The sequence below is a fragment of the Nerophis lumbriciformis genome, linkage group LG37, assembly GCF_033978685.3.
Source record: "Nerophis lumbriciformis linkage group LG37, RoL_Nlum_v2.1, whole genome shotgun sequence".
Taxonomy (NCBI): Eukaryota; Metazoa; Chordata; class Actinopteri; order Syngnathiformes; family Syngnathidae; genus Nerophis; species Nerophis lumbriciformis.
The window spans coordinates 456,006-475,544 of record NC_084584.2 but is presented as its reverse complement, the minus strand read 5'-3'; the positions used below and the strand labels follow the sequence as shown (position 1 = coordinate 475,544).

Below are 19,539 nucleotides of genomic sequence, written 5' to 3'. Positions count from 1 at the left end.
ACAAGTCTGATGGTAGTCCAGGTGACAAGTCTGATGGTAGTCTAGGTGACAAGTCTGATGGTAGTCGAGGCAAAAAGTCTGATGGTAGTCTAGTTGACAAGTCTGATGGTAATCTAGGTGACAAGTCTGATGGTAGTCTAGGTGACAAGTCTGATGGTAATCTAGGTGACAAATCTGATGGTAATCTAGGTGACAAGTCTGATGGTAGTCTAGGTGACAAGTCTGATGTAATCTAGGTGACAAGTCTGATGGTAGTCTAGGTGACAAGTCTGATGGTAATCTAGGTGACAAGTCTGATGGTAGTCCAGGTGACAAATCTGATGGTAGTCTAGGTGACAAGTCTGATGGTAGTCTAGGTGACAAGTCTGTTGGTAGTATAGGTGACAAGTCTGATGTAATCTAGGTGACAAGTCTGATGGTAGTCTAGGTGACAAGTCTGATGGTAGTCTAGGTGACAAGTCTGATGTAATCTAGGTGACAAGTCTGATGGTAGTCTAGGTGACAAGTCTGATGGTAGTCTAGGTGACAAGTCTGATGGTAGTCTAGGTGACAAGTCTGATGGTAATCTAGGTGACAAGTCTGATGGTAGTCCAGGTGACAAATCTGATGGTAGTCTAGGTGACAAGTCTGATGGTAGTCTAGGTGACAAGTCTGTTGGTAGTATAGGTGACAAGTCTGATGTAATCTAGGTGACAAGTCTGATGGTAGTCTAGGTGACAAGTCTGATGTAATCTAGGTGACAAGTCTGATGGTAGTCTAGGTGACAAGTCTGATGTAATCTAGGTGACAAGTCTGATGGTAGTCTAGGTGACAAGTCTGATGGTAGTCCAGGTGACAAGTCTGATGGTAGTCTAGGTGACAAGTCTGATGGTAGTCGAGGCAAAAAGTCTGATGGTAGTCTAGTTGACAAGTCTGATGGTAATCTAGGTGACAAGTCTGATGGTAGTCTAGGTGACAAGTCTGATGGTAATCTAGGTGACAAATCTGATGGTAATCTAGGTGACAAGTCTGATGGTAGTCTAGGTGACAAGTCTGATGTAATCTAGGTGACAAGTCTGATGGTAGTCTAGGTGACAAGTCTGATGGTAATCTAGGTGACAAGTCTGATGGTAGTCCAGGTGACAAATCTGATGGTAGTCTAGGTGACAAGTCTGATGGTAGTCTAGGTGACAAGTCTGTTGGTAGTATAGGTGACAAGTCTGATGGTAGTCTAGGTGACAAGTCTGATGGTAGCCTCGGTGACAAGTCTGATGGTAGTCTAGGTGACAAGTGGGGTGGTAGTCTAGGTAAAAAGTCTGATGGTAGTCTAGGTGACAAGTGGGGTGATAGTCTAGGTAAAAAGTCTGATGGTAGTCTACGTGATAAGTGGGGTGGTAGTCTAGGTAAAAAGTCTGATGGTAGTCTAGGTGACAAGTGGGGTGATAGTCTAGGTAAAAAGTCTGATGGTAGTCTAGGTGACAAGTCTGATGGTAATCTAGGTGACAAGTCTGATGGTAGTCTAGGTGACAAGTCTGATGGTAATCTAGGTGACAAATCTGATGGTAATCTAGGTGACAAGTCTGATGGTAGTCTAGGTGACAAGTCTGATGTAATCTAGGTGACAAGTCTGATGGTAGTCTAGGTGACAAGTCTGATGGTAATCTAGGTGACAAGTCTGATGGTAGTCCAGGTGACAAATCTGATGGTAGTCTAGGTGACAAGTCTGATGGTAGTCTAGGTGACAAGTCTGTTGGTAGTATAGGTGACAAGTCTGATGGTAGTCTAGGTGACAAGTCTGATGGTAGCCTCGGTGACAAGTCTGATGGTAGTCTAGGTGACAAGTGGGGTGGTAGTCTAGGTAAAAAGTCTGATGGTAGTCTAGGTGACAAGTGGGGTGATAGTCTAGGTAAAAAGTCTGATGGTAGTCTACGTGATAAGTGGGGTGGTAGTCTAGGTAAAAAGTCTGATGGTAGTCTAGGTGACAAGTGGGGTGATAGTCTAGGTAAAAAGTCTGATGGTAGTCTAGGTGACAAATGGGGTGGTAGTCTAGGTAAAAAGTCTGATGGTAGTCTAGGTGACAAGTGGGGTGGCAGTCTAGGTAAAAAGTCTGATGGTAGCGTCGGCACCAGACGAGAAGACCCAAGGCTGTGTGGGGTGAAAGGTCACATCCAGGACACCGAGGTCATGAGTGGTCACATGACCTCTTAGCACCTTCACTGGAACAATGAGTGGATTCTGCAGCAGGTCACTGGAAGATGACATCATCATTTACTGTGTGTGTGTGTGTGACATCATCATTTACTGTGTGTGTGTGACATCATCATTTACTGTGTGTGTGTGACATCATCATTTACTGTGTGTGTACCTACTTGTATACGGTGTCATGGCAGACTATGACTGAGCCATCATGTGTGTGTGTGTGTGTGTACCTACTTGTATACGGTGTCATGGCAGACTATGACTGAGCCATCATGTGTGTGTGTGTGTGTACCTACTTGTATACGGTGTCATGACAGACTATGACTGAGCCATCATGTGTGTGTGTGTGTGTGTACCTACTTGTATACGGTGTCATGGCAGACTATGACTGAGCCATCATGTGTGTGTGTGTGTGTGTACCTACTTGTATACGGTGTCATGGCAGACTATGACTGAGCCATCATGTGTGTGTGTGTGTGTACCTACTTGTATACGGTGTCATGACAGACTATGACTGAGCCATCATGTGTGTGTGTGTGTGTGTACCTACTTGTATACGGTGTCATGGCAGACTATGACTGAGCCATCATGTGTGTGTGTGTGTGTACCTACTTGTATACGGTGTCATGGCAGACTATGACTGAGCCATCATGTGTGTGTGTGTGTGTACCTACTTGTATACGGTGTCATGACAGACTATGACTGAGCCATCATGTGTGTGTGTGTGTGTGTACCTACTTGTATACGGTGTCATGGCAGACTATGACTGAGCCATCATGTGTGTGTGTGTGTGTGTGTGTACCTACTTGTATACGGTGTCATGACAGACTATGACTGAGCCATCATGTGTGTGTGTGTGTGTGTGTGTGTACCTACTTGTATACGGTGTCATGGCAGACTATGACTGAGCCATCATGTGTGTGTGTGTGTGTACCTACTTGTATACGGTGTCATGGCAGACTATGACTGAGCCATCATGTGTGTGTGTGTGTGTGTGTGTACCTACTTGTATACGGTGTCATGGCAGACTATGACTGAGCCATCATGTGTGTGTGTGTGTGTACCTACTTGTATACGGTGTCATGGCAGACTATGACTGAGCCATCATGTGTGTGTGTGTACCTACTTGTATACGGTGTCATGGCAGACTATGACATCATGTGTGTGTGTGTGTGTACCTACTTGTATACGGTGTCATGACAGACTATGACTGAGCCATCATGTGTGTGTGTGTGTGTGTGTACCTACTTGTATACGGTGTCATGACAGACTATGACTGAGCCATCATGTGTGTGTGTGTGTGTGTACCTACTTGTATACGGTGTCATGGCAGACTATGACTGAGCCATCATGTGTGTGTGTGTGTGTGTGTGTGTACCTACTTGTATACGGTGTCATGACAGACTATGACTGAGCCATCATGTGTGTGTGTGTGTGTGTGTGTGTACCTACTTGTATACGGTGTCATGGCAGACTATGACTGAGCCATCATGTGTGTGTGTGTGTGTACCTACTTGTATACGGTGTCATGGCAGACTATGACTGAGCCATCATGTGTGTGTGTGTGTGTGTACCTACTTGTATACGGTGTCATGACAGACTATGACTGAGCCATCATGTGTGTGTGTGTGTGTGTACCTACTTGTATACGGTGTCATGACAGACTATGACTGAGCCATCATGTGTGTGTGTGTGTGTGTACCTACTTGTATACGGTGTCATGACAGACTATGACTGAGCCATCATGTGTGTGTGTGTGTGTGTGTACCTACTTGTATACGGTGTCATGACAGACTATGACTGAGCCATCATGTGTGTGTGTGTGTGTGTACCTACTTGTATACGGTGTCATGGCAGACTATGACTGAGCCATCATGTGTGTGTGTGTGTGTGTGTGTACCTACTTGTATACGGTGCCATGGCAGACTATGACTGAGCCATCATGTGTGTGTGTGTACCTACTTGTATACGGTGTCATGGCAGACTATGACATCATGTGTGTGTACCTACTTGTATACAGTGCCATGGCAGACTATGACTGAGCCATCATGTGTGTGTGTGTACCTACTTGTATACGGTGTCATGGCAGACTATGACATCATGTGTGTGTACCTACTTGTATACAGTGCCATGGCAGACTATGACTGAGCCATCATGTGTGTGTGTGTGTGTGTACCTACTTGTATACGGTGTCATGGCAGACTATGACTGAGCCATCATGTGTGTGTGTGTGTACCTACTTGTATACGGTGTCATGGCAGACTATGACTGAGCCATCATGTGTGTGTGTGTGTGTGTGTACCTACTTGTATACGGTGTCATGACAGACTATGACTGAGCCATCATGTGTGTGTGTGTGTGTGTACCTACTTGTATACGGTGTCATGACAGACTATGACTGAGCCATCATGTGTGTGTGTGTGTGTGTACCTACTTGTATACGGTGTCATGGCAGACTATGACTGAGCCATCATGTGTGTGTGTGTGTGTGTGTGTGTGTACCTACTTGTATACGGTGTCATGACAGACTATGACTGAGCCATCATGTGTGTGTGTGTGTGTACCTACTTGTATACGGTGTCATGGCAGACTATGACTGAGCCATCATGTGTGTGTGTGTGTGTACCTACTTGTATACGGTGTCATGGCAGACTATGACTGAGCCATCATGTGTGTGTGTGTGTGTGTACCTACTTGTATACGGTGTCATGACAGACTATGACTGAGCCATCATGTGTGTGTGTGTGTGTGTACCTACTTGTATACGGTGTCATGACAGACTATGACTGAGCCATCATGTGTGTGTGTGTGTGTGTGTACCTACTTGTATACGGTGTCATGGCAGACTATGACTGAGCCATCATGTGTGTGTGTGTGTGTACCTACTTGTATACGGTGTCATGACAGACTATGACTGAGCCATCATGTGTGTGTGTGTGTGTGTACCTACTTGTATACGGTGTCATGGCAGACTATGACTGAGCCATCATGTGTGTGTGTGTGTGTGTGTACCTACTTGTATACGGTGTCATGACAGACTATGACTGAGCCATCATGTGTGTGTGTGTGTGTGTGTACCTACTTGTATACGGTGTCATGGCAGACTATGACATCGTGTGTGTGTGTGTGTGTGTACCTACTTGTATACGGTGTCATGGCAGACTATGACATCATGTGTGTGTGTGTGTGTACCTACTTGTATACGGTGTCATGGCAGACTATGACTGAGCCATCATGTGTGTGTGTGTGTGTGTGTACCTACTTGTATACGGTGCCATGGCAGACTATGACTGAGCCATCATGTGTGTGTGTGTACCTACTTGTATACGGTGTCATGGCAGACTATGACATCATGTGTGTGTACCTACTTGTATACAGTGCCATGGCAGACTATGACATCATGTGTGTGTGTGTACCTACTTGTATACGGTGTCATGGCAGACTATGACATCATGTGTGTGTGTGTACCTACTTGTATACGGTGTCATGACAGACTATGACATCATGTGTGTGTACCTACTTGTATACGGTGTCATGACAGACTATGACATCATGTGTGTGTGTACCTACTTGTATACAGTGCCATGGCAGACTATGACTGAGCCATCATGTGTGTGTGTGTGTGTGTGTGTGTACCTACTTATATACGGTGTCATGGCAGACTATGACTGACCCATCATGTGTGTGTGTGTGTGTGTGTGTACCTACTTGTATACGGTGTCATGGCAGACTATGACATCATGTGTGTGTACCTACTTGTATACGGTGCCATGGCAGACTATGACATCATGTGTGTGTACCTACTTGTATACGGTGTCATGACAGACTATGACATCATGTGTGTGTACCTACTTGTATACGGTGCCATGGCAGACTATGACATCATGTGTGTGTGTGTACCTACTTGTATACGGTGTCATGGCAGACTATGACTGAGCCATCATGTGTGTGTGTGTGTGTGTGTGTACCTACTTGTATACGGTGTCATGGCAGACTATGACTGAGCCATCATGTGTGTGTGTGTGTGTGTGTGTACCTACTTGTATACGGTGCCATGGCAGACTATGACTGAGCCATCATGTGTGTGTGTGTGTGTGTGTACCTACTTGTATACGGTGTCATGGCAGACTATGACTGAGCCATCATGTGTGTGTGTGTGTGTGTACCTACTTGTATACGGTGTCATGGCAGACTATGACTGAGCCATCATGTGTGTGTGTGTGTGTGTGTGTACCTACTTGTATACGGTGTCATGGCAGACTATGACTGAGCCATCATGTGTGTGTGTGTGTGTGTGTGTACCTACTTGTATACGGTGTCATGGCAGACTATGACATCATGTGTGTGTACCTACTTGTATACGGTGTCATGGCAGACTATGACATCATGTGTGTGTACCTACTTGTATACGGTGCCATGGCAGACTATGACTGAGCCATCGTCAGACGCTGAAGCAAACAGCGGGTAAAGTCTGTGATAGGCCACGCCCCTCACTGCCTTCTTATGGTGTCTGCAGACAGGAAGTGATGTCATCAGCAGGACTTGGAGAGAGCATGCTGACTGATACAGTACCTACCTTAACATCTTGTAGGGTTTGGTTGAGAGGTCAAGGTCAAACCAGCTGAGTCGGCAGTCATAGCTGGCACAGATCACATGATCACCTGCAACACATTATGGATCATTCATCATATCATCCAACACATTATGGATCACTCCTGATATCATCCAACACATTATGGATCATTCCTGATATCATCCAACACATTATGGATCATTCCTGATATCATCCAACACATTATGGATCATTCCTGATATCATCCAACACATTATGGATCATTCCTGATATCATCCAACACATTATGGATCATTCCTGATATCATCCAACACATTATGGATCATTCATCATATCATCCAACACATTATGGATCACTCCTGATATCATCCAACACATTATGGATCATTCATCATATCATCCAACACATTATGGATCACTCCTGATATCATCCAACACATTATGGATCATTCATCATATCATCCAACACATTATGGATCATTCATGATGTCATCCAACACATTATGGATCATTCATGATATCATCCAACACATTATGGATCAGCAGTTATTCATCATATCATCCAACACATTATGGATCACTCCTGATATCATCCAACACATTATGGATCATTCATGATGTCATCCAACACATTATGGATCATTCATGATATCATCCAACACATTATGGATCATTCATCATATCATCCAACACATTATGGCCCAGCAGTTGTTCATGATATCATCCAACACATTATGGATCAGCAGTTGTTCATGATATCATCCAACACATTATGGATCAGCAGTTATTCATGATATCATCCAACACATTATGGATCAGCAGTTATTCATGATATCATCCAACACATTATGGATCAGCAGTTATTCATGATATCATCCAACACATTATGGATCAGCAGTTATTCATGATATCATCCAACACATTATGGATCATTCCTGATATCATCCAACACATTATGGACCAGCAGTTATTCATGATATCATCCAACACATTATGGATCATTCCTGATATCATCCAACACATTATGGATCAGCAGTTATTCATGATATCATCCAACACATTATGGATCAGCAGTTATTCATCATATCATCCAACCCATTATGGATCAGCAGTTATTCATGATATCATCCAACACATTATGGATCATTCCTGATATCATCCAACACATTTTGGATCAGCAGTTATTCATGATATCATCCAACACATTATGGATCAGCAGTTATTCATGATATCATCCAACACATTATGGATCACTCCTGATATCATCCAACACATTATGGATCATTCCTGATATCATCCAACACATTATGGATCATTCATCATATCATCCAACACATTATGGATCATTCATGATGTCATCCAACACATTATGGATCATTCATCATATCATCCAACACATTATGGATCATTCATCATATCATCCAACACATTATGGATCAGCAGTTATTCATCATATCATCCAACACATTATGGATCAGCAGTTATTCATGATATCATCCAACACATTATAGATCAGCAGTTGTTCATGATATCATCCAACACATTATGGATCAGCAGTTATTCATGATATCATCCAACACATTATGGATCAGCAGTTATTCATGATATCATCCAACACATTATGGATCAGCAGTTATTCATGATATCATCCAACCCATTATGGATCAGCAGTTATTCATGATATCATCCAACACATTATAAAGTTAAAGTTAAAGTTAAAGTACCAATGATTGTCACACACACACACTAGGTGTGGCGAGATTATTCTCTGCATTTGACCCATCACCCTTGATCACCCCCTGGGAGGTGAGGGGAGCAGTGGGCAGCAGCGGTGGCCGCGCCCGGGAATCATTTTGGTGATTTAACCCCCAATTCCAACCCTTGATGCTGAGTGCCAAGCAGGGAGGTAATGGGTCCCATTTTTATAGTCTTTGGTATGACTCGGCCGGGATTTGAACTCACAACCTACCGATCTCAAGGCGGACACTCTAACCACTAGGCCACTGAGTAGGTTTATTAGTATTATGGATCATTCCTGATATCACTCCAACACATAACGGATCAGCAGTTGTTCATGATATCATCCAACACATTATGGATCATGATATCTGCCACATGCAAGATGAGAAAGAAAGAAGTGGTTTGGCTGGACTCTGGTCCAAGACCATGGTTCACCTCCAGGGTGGACAGCCATGCTGGAGATCCACTTGGAGTTGGCCTGGAGTTTCTTGGTCATCTCCTGCTTGACCAGGTTGTAGATCCTGACGGAGCGCTGGGTGGCCACAAAGAAGTAAGGCCGGATGGGGTGGAAACACACGCTCTGGACCAGACCCTTGTTGCGCCTGAAGGGGTTCTGGCTCCGCCTTCTGCTCAGCTGGTGGATGAAGACCTGCTGATGGCTGGAGTGGTCGGGCATCAGCGAGGCCAGGTAGTCTCCCTTGGCGTGCCACACCACCTGTCGCACAGGCTGACACAAGCAGGCACAGGTGAGTATTGCTGCCTGACCACGTACTTCCACTCAGGCTTCACACTTTGGGATGTTGGATCTTCAGGCGGATGCTGTGGTTCTGCTCCTCCCGCTCACATTCCACCCAGGTCACCGCCCCCACCGCCTCTGCAGGCTCCGCCTCCTGCGGAGCAGCGAGGAGACGTTCCGAGCTCAAGGCCACCTCTCTGTCCGCCAAGGAGGGCGACATGATCAACACCAGCGACTCCCTGCAGGCGGCAGACAGGCGGTCAGTGACAAGATGGCGACTACAAGGTGTGGCGAGTGCTTGGTGCGAGGCGGTCAGTGACAAGATGGCGACTGCAAGGTGTGGCGAGTGCTTGGTGCGAGGCGGTCAGTGACAAGATGGCGACTACAAGGTGTGGCGAGTGCTTGGTGCGAGGCGGTCAGTGACAAGATGGCGACTACAAGGTGTGGCGAGTGCTTGGTGCGAGGCGGTCAGTGACAAGATGGCGACTACAAGGTGTGGCGAGTGCTTGGTGCGAGGCGGTCAGTGACAAGATGGCGACTACAAGGTGTGGCGAGTGCTTGGTGCGAGGCGGTCAGTGACAAGATGGCGACTACAAGGTGTGGCGAGTGCTTGGTGCGAGGCGGTCAGTGACAAGATGGCGGCTGCAAGGTGTGGCTTACAGGGCCACGGCGAGGAGACAGACGGACGGGTTGGGATTCCAGCACACGCTCTTCACGGCTCCGCCCACCTGGACCACCTTCACACAGCGAGATGAACACACCTCCCACAGCCTGACGCAGCAGTCATCACTTCCTGCAAGAGTCACTTGGCTTTAGGCCACACCCACCACACATTAAGCCACGCCCACACAGTTACCTGAAGCAAGCCACTGTCCTGATGGAGAAACACTGATGGACCGCACCAAACTGCTGTGACCCTTATAAACCTGAACACAGGTAAGTATACAGGTGAGTGTGACCCTTATAAACCTGAACACAGGTAAGTATACAGGTGAGTGTGACCCTTATAAACATGAACACAGGTAAGTATACAGGTGAGTGTGACCCTTATAAACCTGAACACAGGTAAGTATACAGGTGAGTGTGACCCTTATAAACCTGAACACAGGTAAGTATACAGGTGAGTGTGACCCTTATAAACCTGAACACAGGTAAGTATACTGGTGAGTGTGACCCTTATAAACCTGAACACAGGTAAGTATACAGGTGAGTGTGACCCTTATAAACATGAACACAGGTATATATACAGGTGAGTGTGACCCTTATAAACATGAACACAGGTATATATACAGGTGACAGGTGTGTGTGTCCCTTATAAACCTGAACACAGGTAAGTATACAGGTGAGTGTGTCCCTTATAAACCTGAACACAGGTAAGTATACAGGTGAGTGTGACCCTTATAAACCTGAACACAGGTAAGTATACTGGTGAGTGTGACCCTTATAAACCTGAACACAGGTAAGTATACAGGTGAGTGTGACCCTTATAAACCTGAACACAGGTAAGTATACAGGTGAGTGTGACCCTTATAAACATGAACACAGGTATATATACAGGTGAGTGTGACCCTTATAAACATGAACACAGGTATATATACAGGTGACAGGTGTGTGTGTCCCTTATAAACCTGAACACAGGTAAGTATACAGGTGAGTGTGTCCCTTATAAACCTGAACACAGGTAAGTATACAGGTGAGTGTGACCCTTATAAACCTGAACACAGGTATATATACAGGTGAGTGTGACCCTTATAAACATGAACACAGGTATATATACAGGTGACAGGTGTGTGTGTCTCTTATAAACCTGAACACAGGTAAATATACAGTCAACAGGTGTGTGTGTGTGCGTATGCGTACCAGCGACTGTGTAGTGGGGAAAGGCTGCAGGTCTTTAGGTTTAGGAAGCTTTGGAATCAGATCTTCAGGATCCACATTAACCTGCGGAGCAACAACTGTTAGCAAGCGCCTGCTCTCATACATGGTCTTAAACCTAGACCCCGAGTCCGGTCTTAAACCTTGACCTTGAGTCTGGTCTTAAACCGTGACCCCGAGTCTGGTCATCAAGCGCGACACCAAGTCTGAGTCTGGACTTAAAGCCTGACCCCAGAGTCTGGTCTTAAAGAGTGACCCCGAGTCTGGTCTTAAAGAGTGACCCCGAGTCTGGTCTTAAAGAGTGACCCCGAGTCTGGTCTTAAAGAGTGACCCCGAGTCTGGTCTTAAAGAGTGACCCCGAGTCTGGTCTTAAAGAGTGACCCTGAGTCTGGTCTTAAAGAGTGACCCTGAGTCTGGTCTTAAAGAGTGACCCCGAGTCTGGTCTTAAAGAGTGACCCCGAGTCTGGTCTTAAAGAGTGACCCCGAGTCTGGTCTTAAAGAGTGACCCCGAGTCTGGTCTTAAAGAGTAACCCTGAGTCTGAGTCCAATCTTAAAGTGTGACCCCGAATCCGGTCTTATAGAGTGACGCCAGAGTCCGGTCTTAAAGCGTGACCCCATGCCTGGTTTTATAGCGTGACCCCGAGTGTGAGTCTGGTCTTAAAGCGTGACCCCGAGTCCGGTCTTACCCTCATCTTTCTCTGGCGAGGGCACAGGTAAAGGTCGAGGCAACGCTCGAATCTCTCATGGATGAAACGAGGAAAGGCGGGAACCTGCCGCAGGCTGGAGAACTTCCTGGGGACAAAGGGCAACTTCCTGTCTGAAGGATCCTGCTGCTCCCACAGAGCTTGCTGCAGAGAAGAGGAACAATGAAGATGTGACCTGGCCACCATACTCCGGTGACTTACCTCCTCCTGGGTGAACAGGTACTCTGGTGGGGGGTTGTAGGACTCCTGGTGACCAGGGAGGAGGGTCTTAGGGGCAGGCAGGTGCATTTTGTGCTTAGCCAGGAGAGACGAGTCCTCTTTGCCCCACAGGTCATAGTAGCGCCCCCTGCTGTCATCCTGCGCCCGGCGAGGCTTGATCCAGCCCATCTTTATGGCGTGGACTAGTTTGGAGACCTGAAAGCAGACGGATTTGAGTGGCGCCCACAGACCAGGGAAGACTGTGACATTACCTTCTCCTTCTCAATGAGGGACGGGATGAAGCTGCGCTTGTCAGCTGGTCTGTTGGTGACAGGGTGCAGCATCACGTCTCCACTGAAGAAATCCACCGAAGGCTGTGGAGCACACCTTAGCATCTTAGCCTCAACCTTTGACCAGGAACTTCCTGCCTCACCTGGTGCTCCTGGAAGTTGACATCTCCAAACTGTCCTTTCTGCAGGCGCTTCACCAGCTCCACCTGCTCGTCGGACAAGACGATGTCACTGGCCGTCTGCTTGTCGGTCACCGTTCTCCTGCACGAGAACCACATGTTGGCACGCTGGACAGCGTCAGGCCGGTCCAACGTGAACAGCTCACCAGTAGTCGGGGTTCTCCATCTTTTCCAAGAACTCGTCCAGCTCGTCCTTGTTTCTGATGGGCTTGTAGATCTTCTTCCCGTCCAAGTTGTAGCCAATGTGAGGGAAGTCCTTGTACCATTCCATCGGTATGTTCCCCACCGTGTTCCTGATATCCTGCAAGCACGTGAGACCAAGGTACTAGTTTTGGGATCAGGTTGCGGTCCTGCTCTCCTGGAAGGTTCAAGGTGTATGGACCTGGACACAAAGTGTGCTCCGGACCACACCTGAAACCACATGTTGGCATTCCATTTCATCTGGCAGGAATATTAACATGCCCTCGGTCTTCTTCTCATCTGTGGACAGAAGCTCAACAGGAGAAACGTTCCACCTGCGTCGTGTCATTCCAAATAATCTCAAAGTTTGTCAGGTCAATATCCACTATGGTCTGGTGACACACACTTGGTCTTGGATTCAGGGTCTCTGCAGCTTTCAACAAGACTTCTTAAGACTTTTCAAGACTTTTTAAGACTTTTAAAGACTAGTTAACGCTTATTAAGACTAAGGTTTTAAGACTTTTAAAGACTTTTCAAGACTTTTTAGGCTTATTCAAATTTTCCAAGGCTTTTAAGACTTTTCAAGACTTATACAAACTTTTTAAGACTATTTGAGGCTTTTTAAGACTTCTTAAGGGTTTTACAAACTTTCAAAGACTATTTAACGCTTTATAAAACGAAGGGTTTTTAAGACTTTGTAGGCTTTTTAAAGACTTTAAAGCTTTTTAGATTTATTAAGACTTTTTAAGGCGTTTTAATGCCTCTAAGGGTTTTTAAGACTTCTACAAACGTTTAAAGGCTATTTAATTTCTTTAAAGACATTTTAAGACTAAGGCTTTTTAAGAGTTTTTAAGAGCATAATTTCACACCCATACGGACAAAAAAGTCCAGAGCCAAAGGAAGATCAGCATGAATTGTAAGTCTATGAATCTATTCACTGCTCTTTATCATTGGAAAACTAAATGCTTCAACCAACTTAATACAACCAGACTCTATTGTAAACTAATTCAAAACAATATTAATAAACATCCATCCATTTTCTACCGCTTGTCCCTTCCGGGGTCACTGAAGCCTATCTCAGCTGCATTAAATTTGTCATATTTGCCATAGAAGTGTTTTAAAGGTGCAGTGTGCTTCTTCATATCAAGTCTTTTATGGAACAACCAGCAATGTCATAATAATAATAATAATAATAATAATAATGATAATAATAATATCAAATTTGCCATAGAAGTGTTTTAAAGGTGCAGTGTGCTACTTCATATCAAGTCTTTTATGGAACAACCAGCAATGGTCCAAGATATATATTTATTGTCTGCACTGTTAGCATCTCTGCTAAAGCTAAATGCTTCACTTTTGCAGTGTTTTTGTCACAATGGAGTAAACAGATCAAAACGTGTACAGTATTACTACGGTATCTGTAGTAAACATGTACAGTACTGTATCTGTAGTAAACATGTACAGTACTGTATCTGTAGCAAACATGTACAGTACTGTATCTGTAGTAAACATGTACAGTACTCCAACTGTATCTGTAGTAAACATGTACAGTACTACAACTGTATCTGTAGTAAATATGTACAGTACTACTACTGTATCTGTAGTAAACATGTACAGTTCTACTACTGTATCTGTAGTAAATATGTACAGTACTACTACTGTATCTGTAGTAAACATGTACAGTACTACTACTGTATCTGTAGTAAATATGTACAGTACTACTACTGTATCTGTAGTAAATATGTACAGTACTACTACTGTATCTGTAGTAAACAGATCAAAAGATGGTGAACCTGCACTTACATTTTATGCAAGTCATTCGGCTTTCGTTGAGTTTTCTCCGCTGCCTTGTTAAGCTGTAAGAACACACCGCTGCGCGCGCACAGTCCACTGGGTAGTGCGCGATTCATTCTTACTGGGCAACACAGGTAGCCTACCTTGGTTTTGTTTTGTAGTTACGTTATAGCGTCCTCAAAAATCAAAACATTTCTAAGTAGGACTGAAATGTATGTATTCTTTAAAAAAAAAAAAAATTTAGCGTTAATAGATTTTTAAGACCTTTAAAAATAGTATTTAAGATATTTTCTGAGATTTTTAGACATTTTAAGGCCTTAAACTCAAATTGTAGGATTTGAGACTTTTTAAGACCCCGCGGGTTGAATAGGAATGAAACACTTTATGCAAAATAATCAGCACATTGGAGTATATGATATAATGTGTTGTACAGTTCTACTGGATCATTGGAGTATATGATATAATGTGTTGTACAGGTCTACTGGATCATTGGAGTATATGATATAATGTGTTGTACAGTTCTACTGGATCATTGGAGTATATGATATAATGTGTTGTACAGTTCTACTGGATCATTGGAGTATATGATATAATGTGTTGTACAGTTCTACTGGATCATTGGAGTATATGATATAATGTGTTGTACAGTTCTACTGGATCATTGGAGGATATGATATAATGTGTTGTACAGTTCTACTGGATCATTGGAGTATATGATATAATGTGTTGTACAGTTCTACTGGATCATTGGAGGATATGATATAATGTGTTGTACAGTTCTACTGGATCATTGGAGTATATAATATAATGTGTTGTGCAGTTCTACTGGATCATTGGAGGATATGATATAATGTGTTGTGCAGTTCTACTGGATCATTGGAGTACCGGTATATGATATAATGTGTTGTACAGTTCTACTGGATCATTGGAGGATATGATATAATGTGTTGTACAGTTCTACTGGATCATTGGAGTATATGATATAATGTGTTGTACAGTTCTACTGGATCATTGGAGTATATGATATAATGTGTTGTACAGGTCTACTGGATCATTGGAGTATATGATATAATGTGTTGTACAGTTCTACTAGATCATTGGAGTATATGATATAAAGTGTTGTACAACAACATACGTCACAGCAACTAAAAACTGTGACTACAAAAGCCTGATAAGATCTAAATTTGAGGATTTTGTGAATTGATCCAAATCACCTTTTATGATGATTCTACATGTATATCTGCTTATTACTTTACCATAGTATACAGTCAACCATATTTCTGTATCAAAAACACCATGTCCGAATAAAAATGGTCTCACTTCTTCGTCTGATGAGTCATGCTCATACTCTTCTTTCTTCTCGGCATTCAACTTGTTGTCCTGCAAGTAGGAACAACAACAAAAAGCTTAGAACATATGACATTCAAGTTGTTGTCCTGCAAGCAGGAACAACAACAGATAGCTTAGAACAAATGGCAAATGTTCTTGAGCTGCAAGTAGGAACAACAACAGATAGCTTAGAACAAATGACAAATGTTCTTGAACTGCAAGTAGGAACAACAACAGATAGCTTAGAACATATGACATTCAACTTGTTGTCCTGCAAGTAGGAACAACAACAGGTAGCTTAGAACAAATGACTACCTGTTGTGCTTCATCATCATGGTTGTGTACTCCTTCTTGTTGTGCTTCATCATCATGGTTGTGTACTCCATCATCCTCATCATCATCGTTGTGTAGGCCATCATCCTCATCACTATCGCTTCCTGAATCCTCGAGTCCCGAGTAAACACTCTCCTCGCTTTCTGACACTTCTTTGTCACACAGCTTACTGTCGATGCTCAACATCTAGGACATGGAAACACAACCTATGAGTAATAGCATGCACAGTATGTTGTGTGCATCCATGAATGTAAATAGGTGGATGCAACTTGCATTTAACAAAGCGTAATAAACACATCCAAGACCAATGTTCTGTCCAAAGATGTGATCTTCCACATGTTATACAAAGATGTGATCTTCCACATGTTATACAAAGATGTGATCTTCCACATGTTATACAAAGATGTGATATAAAGATTTGATCTTCCACATGTTATACAAAGATGTGATATAAAGATGTGATCGTACACATGTTATACAAAGATGTGATCTTCCACATGTTATACAAAGATGTGATCTTCCACCTGTTATACAAAGATGTGATATAAAGATGTGATCTTCCACATGTTATACAAAGATGTGATATAAAGATGTGATCGTACACATGTTATAGGGCAGGGCCGACATCCGGGCAACTGAGCTACATACGGGTTCTTCGAGCCATAGCAACCTGACTGGCGTTGAAAACAAACCGTCGCCATTACTCTTTAACCTGTCGACCTGCGCTGATTAAACCCGTCATTCTGCCTCCAAAATGCCCAAAAACTGTGTTGTTTTTGGTTGTGCAAACCACAACTGGAAACAGGGAAAACAAAGGTGGTATTTTGTTCTGCCAAAGCGTGCTAAAAGCCCACAGAGACGAGACAAATGGCTCGCAGCTTTACACCGGGAAAACGAGGACGGTTCTCACTGGAGTCCCCCAAAATCCCGGGTCGTGTGTTCGGATCACTTCGTTTCTGGTAAATATAAGGAACAAAAATCCACCTTCTTAACCACAACTTGGCTATACCGTCCATGCTAATGTTGAACCCGTTGAATTTTTACTGAATAACGTTCGACAGCTGAAGTTGTTGTTGTTGCACAACAATAACATACGGTATAGAGGCTATTTTCGAAAACCGGTTTCATTTAAATTTGCACTTAACGGTTGGGTTTTTAAAAACCAATAAACCCTATAATTTTCATGTTGCCATTTAATCAACTTTTCAAGACAGTCGTAAAATGCTGTCTGCAAGTCTCCTTTGTTGTAATCAAACATTACTTGTAGTTGTAGCACTCAAATCTCTCAATATTTTTTCATTTTTTCCCTCTCAGGACGACCTGTAAAGAATCCCATGCACCCTGATGGTCATCACCCCCCCCCCCCCCTCCCCCCACATCGGCAGTGAAGTGTATATACTCACAAGAAACCGAATAGCTTTATCTTTGACCTTTTTTTTTTTACTTACAACTATACCTAATATATAAAGGGGTGGACAAGTGACTATTACATGCAGGGCAAACATTAGCTAACCAGAAGGCAATAACAATGTAAACAAAAAACACCTGCTTAAAAGATCTAATACCTGAGGAATGTAAGGTGGGAGTACAGTAATTACCTAACGTTACATTATTATTTTCCATAACAATTTAGCCCCCTCCACAATATTAACCCGACGTTAAAACAGAAGTAGCTATTTATTGATTAGCAATTGCCGAATCATGTAACATTAGCTTAATGCTAACAAGCCAGGTTACTATCACATTCTGTAACAGACAAATAATTTCATGTAGGCTAACGTTACCTACCTGCTACCTCTGTCTTTTCTCGTTTCTCCTCCTCTTCTTTTCTCTTTTTTTCTTCCTTGGGCACCTGACAGTTTTGGCCGTTTTGACATCTTGTGTTGATTTTTTGATGTGGTGACGTCCAAAAAGAGTCATGATACGGGAAGGGAGGGGGCGCACCGTGCGCGGGAGGGGGGGGGGGGGGGGGGGGGGGGGGGCGTAATGTTGTAACAAATAATATTTCTATTAAATAGGCTTTACTTTGCATTTTAATTAACGTGGGATTATTTTTTGTATTTAGAAATAATAGTACCAACGTTTTTTTTGTTTTTTTTCCTCCAACATTTGTGGCACTGGCGTGGCGCCCCCTGATGGACGGCGCCCTTAGCATTTGCCTATACGGCCTATGCCACGGGCCGGCCCTGATCCAACTACAGAACATTTTAACTCGTATCTTAACCTAGCCTCACTGGAAAGACTATTTACATAATGATACGCCATTTAGAACAGTTTAAAATGCCGTGAAACCTCGTTAGATGCCTTTTCTGTCAATGCTGTGTTCGCTGTGAGCTGGTTTGTTTTCAACGAATTCAATATGGCGACCGGTTGCTAGGGGATTGGCAGGCGGAAGTGACGTAGGTCCGCCCTCGCCTATACAAAGATGTGATATAAAGATGTGATCGTCCACATGTTATACAAAGATGTGATATAAAGATGTGATCTTCCACATGTTATACAAAGATGTGATATAAAGATGTGATCGTCCACATGTTATACAAAGATGACCCTAAAATGTCCTACAATTTTCAAACATAACCTACAACCTAGTATTTATTTCTTCAACATTAGTTTGAGTTATAAGGCGTATAAATGTTCCAGAAGTACAACAAATGCTCCTTTTACTGACATTGTTGAACTTTTTTCCATGCTTGGACAGCGTGATGTCATGCTAACGATGCTATGCTAGCAGCTCGTGTTCGCTTACCTCGTCTGGTTCTTCTTGCTCGAGACTCCGCTTCATTCTCCTCTCTTTCTCTTCCGTCATTTCCGAGACTTTGCTCATCTTGTTCATCTTTGCACTTGTCCGCCTCTTTTCCGTCTCAATTCTGTCCTCCATCCCACGTTCCCAGGGAGAAACAACCTCTTCTTCGCCCCCAAACAGCTCTTACTGGGCGCAGTAGCGCCACCTGCCGGAGTGGAGAGTGAGTCAGCAATGTCCCAACAGAAGCAGTAGCGCCACCTGCCGGAGTGGAGAGTGAGTCAGCAATGCCCCAACAGTCCTGACGTACCCAAGTTAAGCAAAATAACAAAAACGTCCCTCCGAATAAATGTGAACCCTGCTGTTGTTGTAATGCCTCCTTTGATAAGGTTCATTTAGGTAACTGCGATACTTTTTTTTAAATGTATGTATTTTTTATTTAGCTACTTTATTAGCACAAAATAACACAGTGGAGAAGAAAAAACGAGAAAAAACGGGATCTCGTTGGAAGCGTGACGCCAGTTCCACGCATGCGCGATTACTACGTCATTTTTTGTCAAGTCGTTTTAGTTATTTTTTTAATTTTTAATTTTTAAATTTTATAAACCTTTATTAATAAATTGCAACATTTACAAACAATTGAGGAATACTAATAATCAAAATAAGTCAATACTTTAGGAATGTGTA

At 43.5% G+C, this 19,539-nt stretch overlaps 1 protein-coding gene across 1 annotated transcript; it reads right to left on the bottom strand.

Annotated features, from left to right (window-relative positions):
• Positions 1–922: 922 nt before the first annotated feature.
• bop1 (BOP1 ribosomal biogenesis factor) lies at positions 923–19,050 on the bottom strand. Its single transcript, XM_072912586.1, has 16 exons — positions 18,859–19,050; positions 16,092–16,295; positions 15,768–15,827; positions 12,620–12,774; positions 12,438–12,555; positions 12,277–12,378; positions 12,008–12,220; positions 11,789–11,950; positions 11,088–11,168; positions 10,084–10,153; positions 9,888–10,020; positions 9,283–9,466; positions 8,927–9,218; positions 6,755–6,839; positions 6,581–6,688; positions 923–2,227 (listed from the first exon to the last, which is right to left on the bottom strand). Exons 1-16 carry the CDS (start codon positions 18,988–18,990, stop codon positions 2,074–2,076), a joined length of 2,253 nt encoding a protein of 750 aa, XP_072768687.1. The 5' UTR covers positions 18,991–19,050; the 3' UTR covers positions 923–2,073.
• Positions 19,051–19,539: the final 489 nt, after the last annotated feature.